The sequence below is a fragment of the Monodelphis domestica genome, chromosome 2 (genome assembly GCF_027887165.1).
Source record: "Monodelphis domestica isolate mMonDom1 chromosome 2, mMonDom1.pri, whole genome shotgun sequence".
In the NCBI taxonomy this organism is placed as follows: domain Eukaryota; kingdom Metazoa; phylum Chordata; class Mammalia; order Didelphimorphia; family Didelphidae; genus Monodelphis; species Monodelphis domestica.
This window is the reverse complement of record NC_077228.1, coordinates 39349340-39366839: the sequence shown is the minus strand read 5'-3', so window position 1 is coordinate 39366839 and position 17500 is coordinate 39349340. Positions and strand designations below refer to the sequence as shown.

At 41.6% G+C, this 17500-nt stretch overlaps 1 protein-coding gene across 3 annotated transcripts in view; it reads right to left on the bottom strand.

Moving 5' to 3' along the window:
• KYAT3 (kynurenine aminotransferase 3) overlaps positions 1-17500 on the bottom strand; it is a 59118-nt gene that overhangs the window by 19624 nt on the left and 21994 nt on the right. For all 3 annotated transcript variants that reach the window (XM_056815381.1, XM_001377876.3, XM_056815382.1), the window contains exons 3-9: positions 12704-12762; positions 11512-11656; positions 9993-10142; positions 7996-8082; positions 6261-6386; positions 6053-6173; positions 454-530 (exon numbers count right to left, since the gene is read on the bottom strand). In XM_056815381.1, coding sequence (XP_056671359.1) covers positions 454-530; positions 6053-6173; positions 6261-6386; positions 7996-8082; positions 9993-10142; positions 11512-11656; positions 12704-12762 — 765 coding nt within the window. The remainder of the gene's footprint in view (positions 1-453; positions 531-6052; positions 6174-6260; positions 6387-7995; positions 8083-9992; positions 10143-11511; positions 11657-12703; positions 12763-17500) is intronic.

The window sequence follows — 17500 nt, the reverse complement described above, 5'->3', positions numbered from 1 at the left end:
AAAATTGTTTCTACATGTAATTTTTTAAAAGTTAAAAGTTAAAAAATAACTTTTTAAAGTTATGAAATCACAATAAGTGCTTTACTGTTTATTTTATTTAAAAAACCCACCCAATTCTTTTCCTTTTCTAAAGATATTACAAAAGTTGATGATGGATCACAATATGATTGAATTTTAGAGCTGGAAAGAGATTTAAGAGATTCAACCTCCTCATTTTTGAGATGAAGAAACTGAGGCCTAGAAAGGTTGTCACGTAGTTAGCAAATCGGTACCAGAAGTAAGACTGTAGTATGCTGTCCCTAGAATAAAGATCAACTTGTCTGAGGGTTAAGAAAAAAAATACATATATATTCTGAAAATTAAAGAAAGTCTTCAAATTCAAATAAAAAAACTTAACATAGAAAATGAAAGGTTGCATCTTTTTCATCTCCAAAGCTTGTTAATCCATCTCACCTTCCATCCAGTCACACTGAAGGTCTTTCCAGCACTTCCTATAGTGATTGTTCTTTCCCACATACCTGGCAAAGTAGCTGTAGAAAAAAAAAATGAAGCTGTAAATCTTTAATGAATTATATTCCCTATATTGATACTAAATAATGTCATTTTAACTAACAGCCATTTGGTATTGAGTAATTCTAGCCAAACTATTCTCTAAAATATCATAAGGTACTAAAATATGATGCCAGCATAATATACTTTAAAAAAATTTATTTATTTTTTAAAAGTGTTTTTCCATGGCTACATGATTCATGTTCTCTCCCTCCCCTCTCTGAGCTGACAAGCAATTCCACTGGATTATACATTATCACTCAATACTTATTTCCATATTATTAATTTTTATAATAATCTCAGTATAATATACTTTTAATTATTTTTGGCATGATTTTTTTCAATGAAGTGATGGTCTACAAAGAATTTTGAAAGGCCATCATGTTGAAGTAATATTGGACTTTATAAATAAATCATATATTCTCCAGAGTTGGAAGGGAGCATGAAGGCCATGAAGTCCTCCTAATGTCTGAACAAGTATCCTCCCTGTGAAATACCAAATAAATTGTTGTCTAACCTTTGACCAGAGATTTTGGAAAGAGGGAGCTATTATCTGCCAAGGTGGCTGGTTTCATTTTTAGATTGCTCTAATTTCTGAAAAGTTCTTTCTTAGATCAACCCCCAATTTGTCTCCTAAGGCCTCTTGCTTTCAGTTGTGCCCCCTAGGGCCAAGAAGAATAGATGTAAACTCTCTTCCTTAGGTCAGCTATTAAAATACTTGAAGACAGTCATCATGCACCCCATAAACCCTCTTTTCTAGGTTAAACATCCCCACTTCCTTTATATGATTTTCATATGGTATGATCTCAAGGCCTTCCACCATCCTGGTGACCTTCCATGAATACTCTCAAACTTTCCCTTCTCAGTGTGTGGTGCCCATGGTCTGATTAGGGCAATGGGTGTGTGATATGAATAATGAATAATTTTTAGTCTCCCAGTTAACTGCCAAAGATGACCATGGCACAGAACCTTTTTTGTTATTTGAGCACACAAAAAAAGCTTAAATTACAAATGGACAAAATATTATATCATGTTCTTCAAAAGGAAGAATGTGTGACTTTGCAAAAAAAAAAAGGAAACTCAGGACTAGTAATTTCCAAACATCTGACGATTAGTATTATTTTCTGGGAAACAATGACGTAAAAATCTTTACACTATTTTAAAATAAGAGAAACTTAGAGACAGAAACAAAACTAACCATCTATTATTGTCTAAAAATATCAGCCACAACATTGACCAAAGAGATGAAAAGCATGTTTATATGAAGCAAACCTAACAGCTGAAAATTTATCTTTATTAAAATCATTTTGGATTTCTTTATTGCATCTACATATTTAAGATATATGCATATTACTGGTCTGTAAAATATAAGATGGTAGGGATTATGCCTCATGTAAACTTTTAACCACTCTTGGTGATAGTATAATCTAGAATGGGACTCTGTACACAATAAAAACTTAAATGTTTGTTGAATTGAACTAAATTATTTATAAAATGTAAGCATTCGTAATCAAAAGGTCAAATTTAAATATAGTACTTAAAAGGGAATTACGTTAATTTGTGATTCCTAATTATTGTAGTCACACTAAACTCATTATAATTAAATGCCATTTTCCCCCAAGTCAGTGGATCATGGAGGTGGGAGGGAAGGGTTCACAAGGAACTATGTCAACATCCACAAATAATAAAGGAAGAAGTATCCTTTTTCTTTCAGTGAAATGTTAGATTCCAACCACATTTGAAGGCTGGAAATTTACTGTGTGAATGGATATGATCACCCAAGAGTGAATTGTATTGTTCTTTTAGAAGCAATGCCCTACAGTAGCATTGGTGAATGTTTTCAAGTTTCTGTGCCCAAACTGTAACTTCAAGCTGCCTGTGAGCCCTCCACCCCACCCCCACCCCCACTCCATTACCCCAGAGAGCAGAGGGAGAAAATGCTCTCTTTGGGCGAATGGACTGAGGCAGGACATGCAAAAAATGCCCTCAGGTACTGAGAAAAGGGGGATGGAGCAGCTCTCCCTGCCAGCTGGGCATGTGTGCCCATACTTCGAACAATGCTACCCTATAGCCTATTGGAAGAACAAGTTCCTGCGCTCTCAACCCAGGCTATGAAGGGAGAAGAGCAGTTAAGTGAGAATGCCTTAGTAGAAGAGGAAACAACAGTGTGGGAGGTTCCAATAAATATTTATAGAAGAAAGTAAATTCCTGAGCTCATTTCTTTTCTTCAACATATAAAAACCATAACAAAACCTGAAACATAACAGATACTTCCTAATAGATATTCCTACAAAACACCCTACAAAGTAAACTAAAAAATTAATTGATGAAAACTCCAAGTGTGACTGTCTTTTCTTTTTCTTTCTTGTTCCCCCTCCCTCTTTCCCTTCCTTCCTTCCTTCCTTCCTTCCTTTCTCTCTCCCTCCCTCCTTTCCTTTACCTTCTGTCTCAGAATAGATACTAAGCATCTATTCCAAGGCAGATAAATGGTAAGGGATTAGGCAATTCAGATTGTCTTGTCCAGGGTCACATGGCTAGAATGTGTCTGAGGCCACATTTGAACCCAGGTCTTCCCAACTCCAAGCTTGACTCTATCCCTGGAGCCACCTAGGTGTCCTCCATGTTCCTTTCCATGTGTGTAATTGATCCATTCCTCTAAGCCAAGGCCTTTCACTGTTGGAACATGGCCCCAGGATGGACTGCTGGATTTACATGGCATTTCCATGTCTTGGGGCTGTGGGTTTAGGATTCAGGGAAATGCTCAAGCGAGGTTACAGATAATCACAGGAGCCATCAGCCTTGTTGGGATGCTATAAGAATCCTCAGTGGCAATATCTGTTCATGACCTTTAAATCAGCCAAGGCAGCTCTGCTACTCCTCAGTAGCTTATACTCTGAGAAGTCAGATACGAGCTAGACATGACAGAGAGGCTGACACCAGGGAAAACTGCCTCTGTGACAACGTAAAAATGATCCTAATTTCCTGATGTATGGTTGGAAACCCTTATTATATTATGTTAAAGAACCACTGCTGCACTCTGCAAATAGATCTAATAGCTGTCGTGCATCTTTCCTGAAACAAATGTCACTGCGTTTGATGGAATAGGTGAAGCTTAATGTGGGAGAATGGCCTTCTCTAAATAGTGAAATAGTGGGCTTGTTTTTTCCCTTGTTTTATTTTTATGGACTGTGATAAAAACTAAAAAGCTGAGTTTAAAAAGATGTCTTGCTTCTCTTTGATAAAGCTATTTTATTAGTTGCATTTTTACCCCGAAGGGTTTATAGTCTGTAGGTTTAAACAATAAATTTCACAGTCATTTAAAATGATCTGTTGGGAGAACATTTTCCTGTGAAGTTAACTCGGCCTCTGGAGCCTTGAACAGAGCCATCATCATGTAGATAGGGTTTCTGTTGGGCATAAACTATTTTTGGTTCATTAGCTACTTTTCTTCCTCTTTTAAGCTAAAATCTTAAAACAAAAGTGATTTCAAGTAACTCTATTTTCCTCACTTCTTGCTGGGGAAAGTCTGAAGCCTTTGTGTGCCTCAAGCAGCCACAGGATAAAATTCTTGATTCATGCCACAAACTACTCATTCAGGACCGACTTCCTTAGGTGAGGACAGATCCCAAACCCAGTCGCCTTGCTGCATCCCCAGGGAGGAGGTTCACTCCTGGCGCCAATCAGAGCTCACTGGGCCTGGCCGGCCGGGGCAGCTCTTGTGGTTCAGGTGTCCCCAGGCCAGAGGACCTCAGGAAGGGCACCTCGGCCCAGGTGGTTACCAATTCTGTATCCATAACTCAGACTTGGAGACTTCTAGAATAATAAAATCCACAAGAATGTTACCGGATCCACTAGTTTGAAGCAGGGGCAGGCCGTATTAACTTCTGATGAGTCAACTTACACTGCTTAGCCTTATTTTTAAAAATTCTTATCTGTCTTAGAATCAATATGATGTGGTTTTATTTTAATTAGAAACTCATATTTAGTATTGAAAATCCTTCTCAATCTGGCTTTTTTTAAAAAAAAAACTCTTTCCTACCATCCTGGAATTGATACTAAGTATTTGTTCCAAGGTGGTACGGTCTGGGCAATGGGGGTTAAGTGACTTGCCCAGGGTCACACAGCTAGGAAGTGTCAGAGGCCACATTTGAACCCAGGACCTCCTGTCTCTGGGCCTGACTGAATCTACTGAATTACTCAGCTTTTATTCTTACTCTTCTCCTTGCTGACCATAGCAGTGACCTCAGATATCTGTGACGGGAGTCTGGCCCACAGCAGAGACCCTGACAGGCCTCCTTCTGAGCTCCTCCAGGGATGACATCTGGCCTGTTTTGGCAGTCATGGCCCAAGGATGAGAGGGGGAGCCGGACCTCAGGCTCTGCTGGTACCCAGGGCTAAGAGGACCAGGTATCCCGGCTCAAGGGTAAGGCTGGTCAGAAATGTCAGCCAAGGATGCTCTTCCCTTTCAGGGTTCCAGAATTTGGGAGAAGCAGAACTGCCCCATGAACCCCAAGCGGCCTTTCCTCCTCCTGGCCACCGCTTGGACAAATCCCTGAACCTGGAGGGGGTCCTCCCCCTGGTCCTGGTGGAATGTCTGTCTTAAAGCTTAAAGCTGGGCTGGGGGTCGCGCCATGAATGGTCTCTGGCTTGTGAGGGCACTAGAGCCCGCCTCACGTGCAGAAGCAGCTGCCCCCTTGGAAAGACCCTAGGAAGTGCCCATTCTCCAGAGGAGGAGCCCAGGAATAGCTTCTGTCCTGGCCTCTGGCCCTCCGTCTGTGTTCCCTTCTGTGGGAAGGCTCCGAGGCTGGGCGGCCACGGGCTCCGGTTTGGGCCTCAGTTGGTTCTTTTCATTTCTAGGTCAGGGAGGAGAGGCCCAGAGGCAGAAGCACCAGCTGGGGGGACTCTGGAGTCAGGATTCCAGCCCAGCCATCTGCCCTGAAGGGAAGAAGCACCTTAGGAAGCAGCCAGGGCTCTGGCCTGGAACTTGGGGGGACTAATGCTAGGCAGGCACAGAGATGACATAGCAAGGCCCGGGATTGTGCTTCAGGGAAGGGGTTTCGGGGTGGCGAGAGGAATGTTGGTGTCTGTCTCCCCCAAACCTCTGAAGTAACTGGCCGCACCCCCTGCCTGGAATTCTCCTCCTTGGCCCTGTCTCCTGGCTTCTTCCTAAAAAAAGCCTCCCCAGCCCCCTCAGCCGTAGGGCCTTCCCTCCAGGATCATTTCCAGTTTATCCTGTGAATATCCTGTGAGGCCTTGTGGTCTCCCCATTACCTTAGAGGGTCCCTGAGCACAGAGGCCCTCTTTAGCACAGCTCTCCATCCTCTCCTGTGCTGGGGAAGGGAGAGGATGGCTGCGGTTATGGAATGGGCAGAAAGAAGAATCCCCTCAGCTGCTGCCACTCTCGCCTTCCACAAACAACAGATATCTGGATCTAGAGTCCTTCCCCGTGGGCCAGGACTATAAATTTGGGTTATTTAAGTTATAACCACATAATAATTGGTACCTATTTTTATATGCTTATTTCCAGTGTACACCAGCCATTCATAAACCTCATCACTGATGCAAATGACATCATGTTTAATACAAAGCTCAGCGATGGACTGAAGTTCTTTTCTGGAATACACCTGAAATACAAAAAGATAAAGAATGTGTTAATCAATATATGTAGAAACCATGAATTGTAGAAACTGGGGCAAAAGAGAAAGACTTACCTTGCCGATGGGATTATGCGGAGTATTTATTATAATAGCTTTGGTTTTTGAACTAAATTTACTTCCCAGCTCATCAATATCTAACGTCCATGAGGCACTGGAACTTTCATTTCCCTTAATAGGTTTCTAGGATATAAAGAATGAGGAGGAATGAAGATGGCAAGTTAAATCTTACATGGAAAATTATGGCAAAGAAATTCTTAAAGATGAACAAGGAGAACAGAAAATATTGGGCTTGGCCCAGTTTGAGAGACCTTGAGGGCTCTGTATATTGTATTGACATCTGATCAGAGAGGATAATGGTTGATCACCATGCAGGTCCACTTCAGAATACGGGCCCTGCAGGGAATCCCCCTGACTAGGCCAATAGGCATCTTTTAGTTCCAGTTCTGAGATGAGGTACTGACTTGCGCCTTGCCTTAAGCCTGAGTTAGCTGGTTGGGCATTTGGAAAATCATATTATGAGAAGAGCCATCATACCCTCGCTGTTTGACAGAGTAGCAGTCTGGAGAAATAGAGGCTACAGAGCAGCCTTTATAAAAGATGAAGCACCCACTGAACCCCCTCTGTGTGACTTCTCCCTCTAACTTCTCTTACTAATGGAATTGTTATGATTATTGTTCTCTCCCCAATACAGGAGAAATAATATAAGAGCAAATACTTATAGGGTTAACATACACATATCCCACTTTAATCTCCCCAGATTATTACCCCAAAAGATTCCATTTACAGAACTAAAACCTAAAGATCATTACCCACTACCCCTCCCTTCTCTCTCAAGCAGAGGCACATTCAAAGGCCCCACAACCACCACTGGCCAAACACACAAGTACCACAATAAACCAGTCCTCTGAAGCACAAGCTACTGACAACTTCATTGTTTCGTTTTGTTTGCGATAACCAGGCAACATTGCCAGGTGCATTAATTAAACACAAGAAAAATATAACTTGAAAATTGAGGAAAACTCCAATTCTAGTCTGCTTTAAGTTACCCTCTAACCCTGCACCTAGCTACGAAATGTTTTGTTACCCATCTCCCAAGTAATTATGATTGATTGTGAAAGCTGATCAAAAGCAATAATGATTCTCTTAGATGGTCATCCCACAGGTCAGGGGGAACTAACCTCTGGATCACCCTATTCATGCCATTTATCTCCATCACAAATTTCTCTGTTGTAGCAACATGGTAAATGACCACAGAATGTTGATTAAGTGATTTGTTAATGTGTGACATATCCAATTATCTGTAGATCATGTATGTTGAAAAATGATTGTGTGCCAGAAAAGCATATACTCACTGAACCTATATAATAAACACAAATTTCATGCATGGCAGAACACTGCATGATGCTTAAGCACAGGTCTGAGCACTCAGTGTCTCTCATCTCTTATTTGACTGATTGCTCCACCTAGACAGAAAGACCCTCCTCTTTGAGAGACCGCTGGCTCAGTTCTCAAAGATAATATAGGTTCTTAAAGGGTCACGAGGTTGTGGGGAGAAAAGAGCTTGACAGGTTGCCCAGCATTGCTTGAATATGAGCTGCTCTGGCTGTTTTCCAGTGACAGTTGTTGACAACGAATAAGACTAGGTAATAATTTGGTAGGAGATGCTAATAGACTCAGAAATGCCATTTTTAACAGTTTCATTGCCTAGCAGAAGCCCAGGCTTTGAAGCGGTGTTGTGGGCCTCACTGTGGTCCCCATGCTCATTGCCGTGTCCCCGCCACATACTCACATAGTGTAAGGGGATAAAGACAGGGGTCGCTCCTGCCATTTTCACCATGGGCTCATAGCAGTCATAGAAAGGCTCGATGATAATCACCTGAAATGGCACAGAACAAGCATTATGGTAGCACCCTGGGGCAGCCCCGTCCTGACCTGCCTGTGTCTCCTAAATCCATGCCCCTCTCCCAAGGCCATCCCTCACAGAGTGAGCCATTCCCTCCGCATCTTTCCTCCTCATTCCCTTTTCCTTCAAGGCTCAGGCTGGCTGCTAACTCCTCCGTGAAGCTTTCTTTGATTCCAGTTTTCTCCTTTCCCGTCTTCAAATGATCTTTTCCATCAACCCCTAAGTTGTTGGCCCCTGGTGAGGACAGGGACTACTTTTCTTTTATGCTTGCACGGGTCTGTTGGAACAGGTATTTATCAATCACCAAGTACCAGCTGTGCCCCAGCCCCTGCACTAGAGAACAGAGACAAAGAGGAAACATCCCCTGCACTCATGGAGCTAAATTCTGAAAGGGGAGAAGCCCCTCTAGGGTAATAAGGTTAGCACCCCCAGAGTTCTGTAAAATTGAAAATCTGTTACCCTAAAAAAAACTACATTTCCCAGGAGCCCCTGACTTCCTGTCAACAGGAAATAAATACCCAGTGGGCAGTCTTGCCTATCTCTCTGCAGTATCGGTGGTGAGTGGGGATTTTGAAAATGGCTAACTAGCCTTGGGCATGTGGTCTTTATTTTGTATCCTTTTTATTCCTTTATTTTCTAATGATCATTTAGTAAACCTCTAAAATATAATTTTCACTATATTAGGATATAATTTAAATTTTTACAGTTCTGAAGGAAGTTGGGGATTCAAGGAGGCCGCAGCTGGGAGAGGGGAGCACATTCCTGGCTGCTGAGGCTTGGAGGCAAGCCATGGAATGGGGCCTGTGGGGGAAAGCAATGAGGCCAGGCTGGCCATAATGCTGCAGAGCAGGCCAGATACACAAGATGATGTGGATTTGTGGTTTTTGGAGTCCGTGCACAGTCCGTCTGTTTCTGTTTGCACCTGACATCACTGATGCGAGTACAGGGAGTCAGGGGTACAGTAAGGATGAGGACCACTGATGTCTGCACCGACACACACAGATGATGGAGCTGAAGCTCCTGATGCAGGGGTGAGTGATGGACTCATGCCCGGAGTGTGGACCTGAAAGGGTGACAGGATAGAGAAAGAGGGGCCAGAGAGAAGCCCCACAGGGTACCTTGGGGATCAGGCTTGCCCTGGAACTCTGGGCTCCCACACACCCAATCCCATCCTTCCTCCTTCCACTGAGACCAGTGAGATCCTGGGTCAGCAGGGCCTGTTCCATCGTCACCTCATTCATGCTTGTGCTTTATGGCTTCTCAGACTTTTTGGTTTTGCCCAAATGTCCATGGTAGATGGTGGGCCACAGCATTGTTCTTAAGTTCTTAAGTCTTTCAAAGCTGTTTTTCTTTACAATGTTGTTGCGCTTGTTTAAACTGTTCTCTTGGTTCTGCTCTCTTCACTCTTCATTTCATCAAGACTTCACAAGTCTTCCCAGGTTGCTTTAAACCTGTCCCTTTCATTATTTTTTATGCCACATCAAAACTCTAGTGCATTCATAGACCACAATCCCTTAAGTGATGGGGCATCTTAGTTTCCAGTTCTTTGACAATACAAAAGGAGCTTCTATAATATCAAACTGATTGTAAACTCCCTGGAGGCAGTGACTTATTTGTGTTACCAATCATTCAAGTCAATCAGTCAACAAAGACCAAGTTTTGTACCTATTTTGTACAATTCCTGTGGTTTAATGCAGTAGAATATAAAAAGGAGATTTTTATGAATTTTCTCTCCATTTAAATTTTAAAACATACTAAAGCAGGAAAGAAAGCAGTTTAATAACTTTTAATATTTTTTAAATTAAACTTAAGTTTAATAATAGTTTGATAATTATGCTTCATCAACAGATTTAAATATGACAAAAACACTTTAGCAAACTTACTTCATCGTCTTTGTCAATGAATCCTTGTATAGCATTAAAAAGAGATCCATATCCTCCCACTGTGACTATTATTTCTTTCAGTGGATCAATATGCCTTTCATAAATCTTTCCATATAGAGAAGACAAAACTTCCACCAGTGCTGGATGTCCCTGTCCAGATCAAAGAAGAGAAAACTTCCATTTTTATTTTATGTCCTATTTGTGTTCACAAAACTCTAAAAGTAGAACATTTTGTTCCTTTCAGTTTAAATGCTTGAACTTCTGGCAAGATGGCTTAAAAAAAAAACCCACTGTAAAATCATTAAAAACATCTATAATTAAAACAACACTCCATCTCTATGTACCTCTACCCAGTTCCTAAGGAGGTAGCTATTTTATTATTAGGAGATAGATATTTTATCATTAAAACTGCAAAAGTTTGGAAAATGTGAAAACACATGCCAAAGAATTTTGTAAAATTCTCACGTGTGTGAGTATTATTCTATTAGTGATAAAATTGTGCTGAGTGTGCCTGTAGCTTACATATACCAAGAGCCACAGTGCTCGAGAAACAGCATTTAAAAAGACCATAGAAAGGCAACCCTTACCGAGCTGCTATGACAATGGGATATTATTTTCACACCAATCTTTACCTTGAAAGGAAAAACATTTTCTACTTCTCTGATGACATCATTGCACCCATCAGTCTGATGACTAGTGAATAATAGTACATTGATCATTATCCCTTTTTTACAGATGAGGAAACCAGTTCTGAAACCAGTGCATTATCATCCTGCTAGTGCCTGCTCTGGAGGCCGCTAGGTGGCTCAGTGGATAGAGCTGGGCCTGGAGCAGGAAAATGAGTTCAAATTTAGCCTCAGACATGTACTAGCTGTGTGACCCAAGGTAAGTCATTTAACCTCTGCCTCAATCCATTGGAAGGGGAAATAGCAAATCGTCCTCAGTGTCTTTGCCAAGGAAGCCTCCTACACAATATGGCTGTGCTATGGCCAAAGGGGGTCACAAAAAGTCAGGCACAGCTTTACTGCCTGAACCACCATCCATGCCTGAGGTGGAACTTGAACTCGTGTCTCCTAACTCCACTGAGCACCTTCCATGGAAGCAGTAGGGTTAGAGCCTCTTTCTTAGTAGTAACTCAGGCAACGTGAGGACTATTCCCTGCCTCATTGTGAAGGACATGAGTGGGGCGCCTGAGCCCCCATGCTGTCTGTGACCCACCTCCACTCCATCCCCCCCAGCTGTCCGTCACTAGAGAAAGACGGGCCACAGAGACTGACTGACATCTTCTGATTAACGTCTGACTAACAAGCCATCACTCTGATAAATGAGAAAAATAATAAATAATTGAGGAACTCGCCAAGCTCCAGCTTGTCCAAATGGCCTGGTAAGTGCCTGGAGGCAGGGCCAGTGACCGCCCTGCGGGGACCCCACCCGGCGCATCTTGCTGTCCCATGGACGCTCTCTACAGGGGCCTGGTGCTCCTTGTTCCCAGCGTGCTCAAATGGCTTGTTATACTCACAAAGCTCCGAGTGTACTGATTCAGTCGGTCAATGGCGGCCACCTTTGATAACTCTTCCTTCACATAGAGAGGAAGGGGGATATCTGGCAGGCCTTGGCCAAGATTCACAACAGAGGGGTCTGCGCAGAGCTTAGTAAATTCCACCCTAAGATGGAAAATAAAGGAAATGCTTGTCAAAATCATTAAATCGAGTCCGTGTTTCACGTTGTGTGAATATGAATAACACGTTTTAATTAATGATCATAATTCAAAAGGCCAGGAGAGGAGAAAGAATAGACGGAAGAGAAAGTAAAAGAGCCCTCATCTGCTCACAAAGTATCTAGCTGGACCAAACTACAAGGCTTTCTTCTCACCCAGGCTTCCTAGAACTATCCCTAACACACTTCATTGGTGATAGCACATGCGAATACAAGCAAGGTCACAGGAGGACGTGCCACTGACTCAGAGTCTTACAAACTCCTAACTCTGGCTGCAAAATAGTGCGGCCAGACCTATACAAATGTGTTACACCTGGAAGAAATAACCCAAAACATATGCTGAAGATGGGTCAGCACTGCAGGTCAAGGAGTCTACCTTGGGTCCTTGATTATTATTTTTTAAACTCCTCCTTTCCATCTCAGAATCAATACTGTGTATTGGTTCCAAGGCAAAAGAGTAGTAAGGACTAGGCAACAAGGGTTGTGACTTGCCCAGGGTCACACAGCTGGGAAGTGTCTGAGGCCCTATTTGAACCTAGGACCCACCATCTCTAGGTCTGGCTCTCAATCCACTGAGTTACCCAGCTGCCCTTATATCCTTTAAATGATCAGGTAGATAATAATGAGCACAAATGTCTTTAGGTATGATGAAGTCAAAGATGCTGATCTCCTTAGTATAAAAAATAGAAACATTTTAAGTCTACTTTAGCTTAAAGACTTTTTCTTTTTCATTTAACTCATCAATGCTATGGAAGGTGACATGAGCTGAGCCAGACTTTTTAGCCAGTACTTTTTAGTTTTCTTAGTGCTCCTTTCTACTTTCCTTATAGATTTCATAAATTAAAAGCTGACTTTGGTTTCATCCAGAGAATGTGTGTGTGTGTGTGTGTGTGTGTGTGTGTGTGTGTGAAAAACTAACAAATTCCAAATAAGATAACAGGCTTGAAAAAGAAGGCAAACAAATGGTAACATTTTATGGATTGTTAGATACTCACCACAAATTACTATCAAGTCCTTCAATTCGTTTTGCATTTTTGAATGTCTTGGGCATTTTCTAAAAGATAGGAGCACACAATGGGTCTCATTTGTAATAAAAGAAAATCAAAACATTTCTCATCCCAATAGGTATATGCCAGATAACCATGAGATAATTCCTTAGGCACAAGTTCTGGTAAGGACAACAGAATTAATTTTTTAAGAAGGACCTAGAGCTCCTCCACACACTCTACGATCTCACATGCCCTTTTGATCTACTCCGGGGTCTTTGGAGGGGCTTTTTAGCACTTCCTCCTTAAAAGGGTTGTTTGCTTGGTCCCTGGAGTCATACTTAAATATACATATTGTAGCATTTCATTGAAAATATCTGTCTGTGGTTAATTTTTGAAAACTTTACAAAAACTAATGGACTCTTAAGTGTGCCATTTATTACATGCAGAGTGAAGCAGAAAATGGGCGCGCTTTTAAAGATCCTTTGTTTGAAACATCTGCAGAGTGAATTTGAATAGGATTTGTGTTTGCTTCCATGCTTGCCTTTTAGTGTACAGATACAGCTTCTAATCTAGATGAGCCATCTGAATAGGGAAGCAGGGCCTTACACAGAAAAGGCTGCTGGGTGCCCAAGGCTTTGGGCTTGAAATGAAGGCTGCTTGAGTTTGTATGGCTTTGTGGCCTTGAGCAACTCACAGCCTCTCTAGGCCTTGGTTCCTTATCTATAAAATGGGGAATAAAAATGTCACTCACCTTACAGGGTATGAGTGTCAACTGAGATAGCATATGTAAATTGCTTTACAAACCTTAAACCAGGGACAGCTAGGTGGCTCAGTGGATTGAGTCAGGCCCAGAGACAAGAGATGCTGGGTTCAAATCTGGCCTCAGATACTTTCTAGCTGTGTGACCCTGGGCAAGTCACTTAACTCCAATTGCCTAGCCCTTACCACTCTTCTGCCTTAGAACCTATACAGAGTATTGATTCCAAGATGGAAGGTGAGGGTTTAAAAAAACAAACAAACCTTAAACCATTGAAGGGAGGTAAACTAAGTCATTGACCAGAAAAATCTGTCTTTCCCTGGGAAAGTAGAATTCAGAAATGAGTTTTCCTGTGAAGGTCAGTCAGCTCAGAATAGTTAGAATCCATGAGAAAATAACTTCCTTAGTGCCAGCCACTGGGATAAGATACAAGGAATGCTTTGTACCCCATGACACTGACCAATTTAGCTTCTAGAAGATAAGGCTGCTCACTCCATCAAGGTTATGTCTCATAATGAACATTGTTTGCTTTGTATCTTGTATCCTATAAAAAACTGCATTGTAACTTCAGTCTGGTACAACTTTCACTAGGAAGGTTGCCCTGGCCAGTTAGGTGTGTATTATTAATAAATAATATTGGCTCCATTAATTGAACTTCTGGGTGTCTGGATTCACTTTATGAAGTGCCCCACTTCACCATCATATAAATTATAATAACATAAGGAAATTTTCTAGATCACTAAAGATTGTTGCTTCTCAGCACTGAACTTTTTATTTAGTTATTGCAGATAAATTTTTTTCTACAATAGGACAGACTTCCTAATCTTAGTAAACAGAGTATTCCCAATGTAATTTAACCCTTTCTTCATGATTTATTATCCCTGTTACAAACATTAAGTGTTATGCTGTAGGAGAGATCTTTTCTGAAACATTCAGTGTGAGCATTTAAACCTCAGAAACTGGAAATCAAGGTTTGTTTATTATTTCATTGATTCTTAAGAAAAGTGTTAACAATGCAGATTAAAATTTAAAAGTGTGAATATATACATTTTTTTCCTGAGTGCAGTCGTTGGTACCAGTGTGCTCTTGTGTAGAAGGTCTTCTTAGCACTTAGTTACTAACAAAGGTGCATGATAAATACGTCAACGGTTTGCCCTATTTGGACTGTTTTCTCCTTCACAATTTTTTGCCTCCAACTCAACAAACATTTATGAACCATCTGGTTCTGCTATATTCTGTAACCTTATAGATAAGTCACCAATTTCTTCATCTGTCGATGGTTTTGATTAAGTGATCTCTAAGTTTTCTTCTGGCTCTAAATTATTATTGGTGCTGTTTCAGTTGTGTCTCACTCTTCATGACCCCATTTGGGGTTTTCTTGTCAAAGATATTGGAGTAGTTTGCCATTTACGTCTCCAGCTTGTTTCACTAGAGAGAAAACTGAGGCAAACCAGGGTGAAATGGCTTGCCCTGGGTCATGCAGCTAGTAAGGGTATGAGGTCACATTTGAATTCAAGTCTGACTCTAGGAATGGTACTATTTCCATTGAAACACCTAACTGTCTATCTAGCTCTAAATATATGATTCTAAATAATGTAGGTAAGATGAAGTTTCAGAATACTTTGCAAATGGTGCCTGGGGACTAGTTCCTAACCTCCTCATTTGATTTGGAGTTATAAAACCTAAATTCAAATCCTGGCTGTGAAGATGGGATTAACTCTCTCCTGTTTGCTTTTAAATCTAATCAACTAAAAGCAAAGATAACCTTACTTAACTCCTAAGTGGGGGTGGGGGGGGGTCTACAACCTACTTGCTAAAGTGGGTGACTACTCAGAAAAGACTGAATGCCCCCTGGGCAGTCCTAAACAAATTTAAAGACTACAATTGTTCCCCCTAAAGTGGAAGAAGGGACAGGAAATGAGGCAAAGAAGGGTCTTTAAAAGTGGCTACAACTTGCTGTGAGGGAGTGCTTTGAGCTCTCTTGAGGCTCTGGAGGCTGGACCTTCTTCAGCATGGACCTGGGACTCTAGCATTTGGTAAGATTGCTCTGGGATCTTCTCTCCTTGGACTTTGGATTGGTGAGTGGAAAAATCTGACCCTCCTTTCCTGACTTCCAGAGAGATTAACACTAGATAGGCCTCTCTCTCAGAGGAGACCACATGGATAAAAGCCTTACTTAATTTACCTCTGGGCCCTCTGGCCAAAGTAGAACCAGGTGCTGGACCAAATATTTAGCTTGTAGGGTTAACTGCTTTCTCTACCTTCTTTCACATTCCTCTACTTTCACTCTTTCCCTCTATTTTGTAAGTAAAACTGATAAAAAGTCATTTTGACTTGAGATATATTCATTTCAGTGACCACATTCTCTTATATCTAGTCCAACCTTAATTTTAATCCTTACATGGTCCTCTGGTATAATCACTGACTTTTAAGAGGGGACAACGGGGGAAACTTTAAGCTCTCTGGAAAATTCATGCATGTAGAAAAACTCCATTCAGTGACAATGCTGAATAAATTAGATATTATTATAGCATTGTGATTGTGATTATTCATTTCATTTAAGAATATAAGTCCTTTATCACAGAATAAACTTTGGAGAAAACACAAAGAAAAATCCAAGCAATTAAAATATTAAAGAGTTAAAAAGTTGAAAAATGTATCTTAAATCAATCTTGAATTAAGTAATTAAGTAATATGGGCTGAATTCCAAAAATCGGAGTCCTCCATCTCTATCTCCATAACTGCTTGAGACAAGGGATTCAAAATGGTGATCAAAATGGGATGAAGAACATAGGTTGGGAAACCAGTATTCCAATGCAAAAAATTTACTAAATTAGTGCCTACTATGTGCAAAGCCTTGTGAAGACTTTATGAAATCATCAGAAATTGCTCTCCTAAGACTATAGTTCCTTCAGAATTTCATTTGTATTTAAATCTCCACCTGCTGCTGGAATTCAGTTTGGTAGGGGAGAAAAAGTTCTTGGGACGTCCTGCTCACATTCTCTGAGTTGCCTACCCTGGGACAAAGTTCCCGTGAGCCAGCCCCTTGTTATGGCTTTGCACACTAGTATCTTGAACCTAAGGAGGTTAAAATTCAAATGAATATTCATGCCATCTTCCTCCTTGCTATTTTTGCTAACTCTGCTAACTCTGCTATTTTTATTTTACCACCAATCCTTTCTTCCCCTCCCCACCTGTCATTTAGCCTGGTTATTTCTCCTTTCAGACTGTCTCTCAAATCTATCCCTTCTCCATTCCCACTACTTCCACCCTGGCCTAGGTCCTGTTCACCTCCTGCATGTACTTTACTAAATCCTTACCTTCTGTCTTAGAATCAACACTGTGTATTGATTCCAATGCAGAACTAGGCAATGGGGCTAGGCAATAGGGGTTAAGTGACTTGCCCAGGGCTACACAGCTAGGAAATGTTTAAGCCAGAGTTGAACCCAGGACCTCCTGACTCTAGGCCTGGCTCACTGAGCCACCCAGCTATCCCCTAATTACAGGACTTCCTTTAAAAGCCTCCCTGCCTCCAGGCTCTCTCCCCTCTCATCCATCCAGATCATCACTGCCAGATTAATCTTCCTAAACAGGTTTGATCAGGCCATGTCTTTTGTTAAAACAAAAAACAAACCCTCCATAGTTTGGCACAAAGTGGACAATTGATCTTTGAGGCAGCAAAATCTGGATTCAGGTCATGCCTTGGACACATAGTGTGTGTGAGAGAGACTGGGACAATTCTCTTAACCCCTCAGTGTCCCAGGAAGCTCTCTTGGACCAGAACAGCTGTGATCTGCCCTGGTGGAAGGAGTTTCTGAGTTGGGAGTTTTCTACTCCTGCGGGATGCCAGGTCTAGTTTGGAAAAGAGCTTGTCATTCTTTGGAGACTGGCCTCTTCTGCCAGGTATTTAAGGTCTTCCAGGATCTGGCTCCAGCTGCTGACTTCAGCCCCATTCACATGGTGATAAGCCAGGGTGCAGCTCACTGTTCAGTCCCTCAGACCTCCTACCCCCGGACCCTTTGGTGTTGCTGTGTGTGACCCAGAGC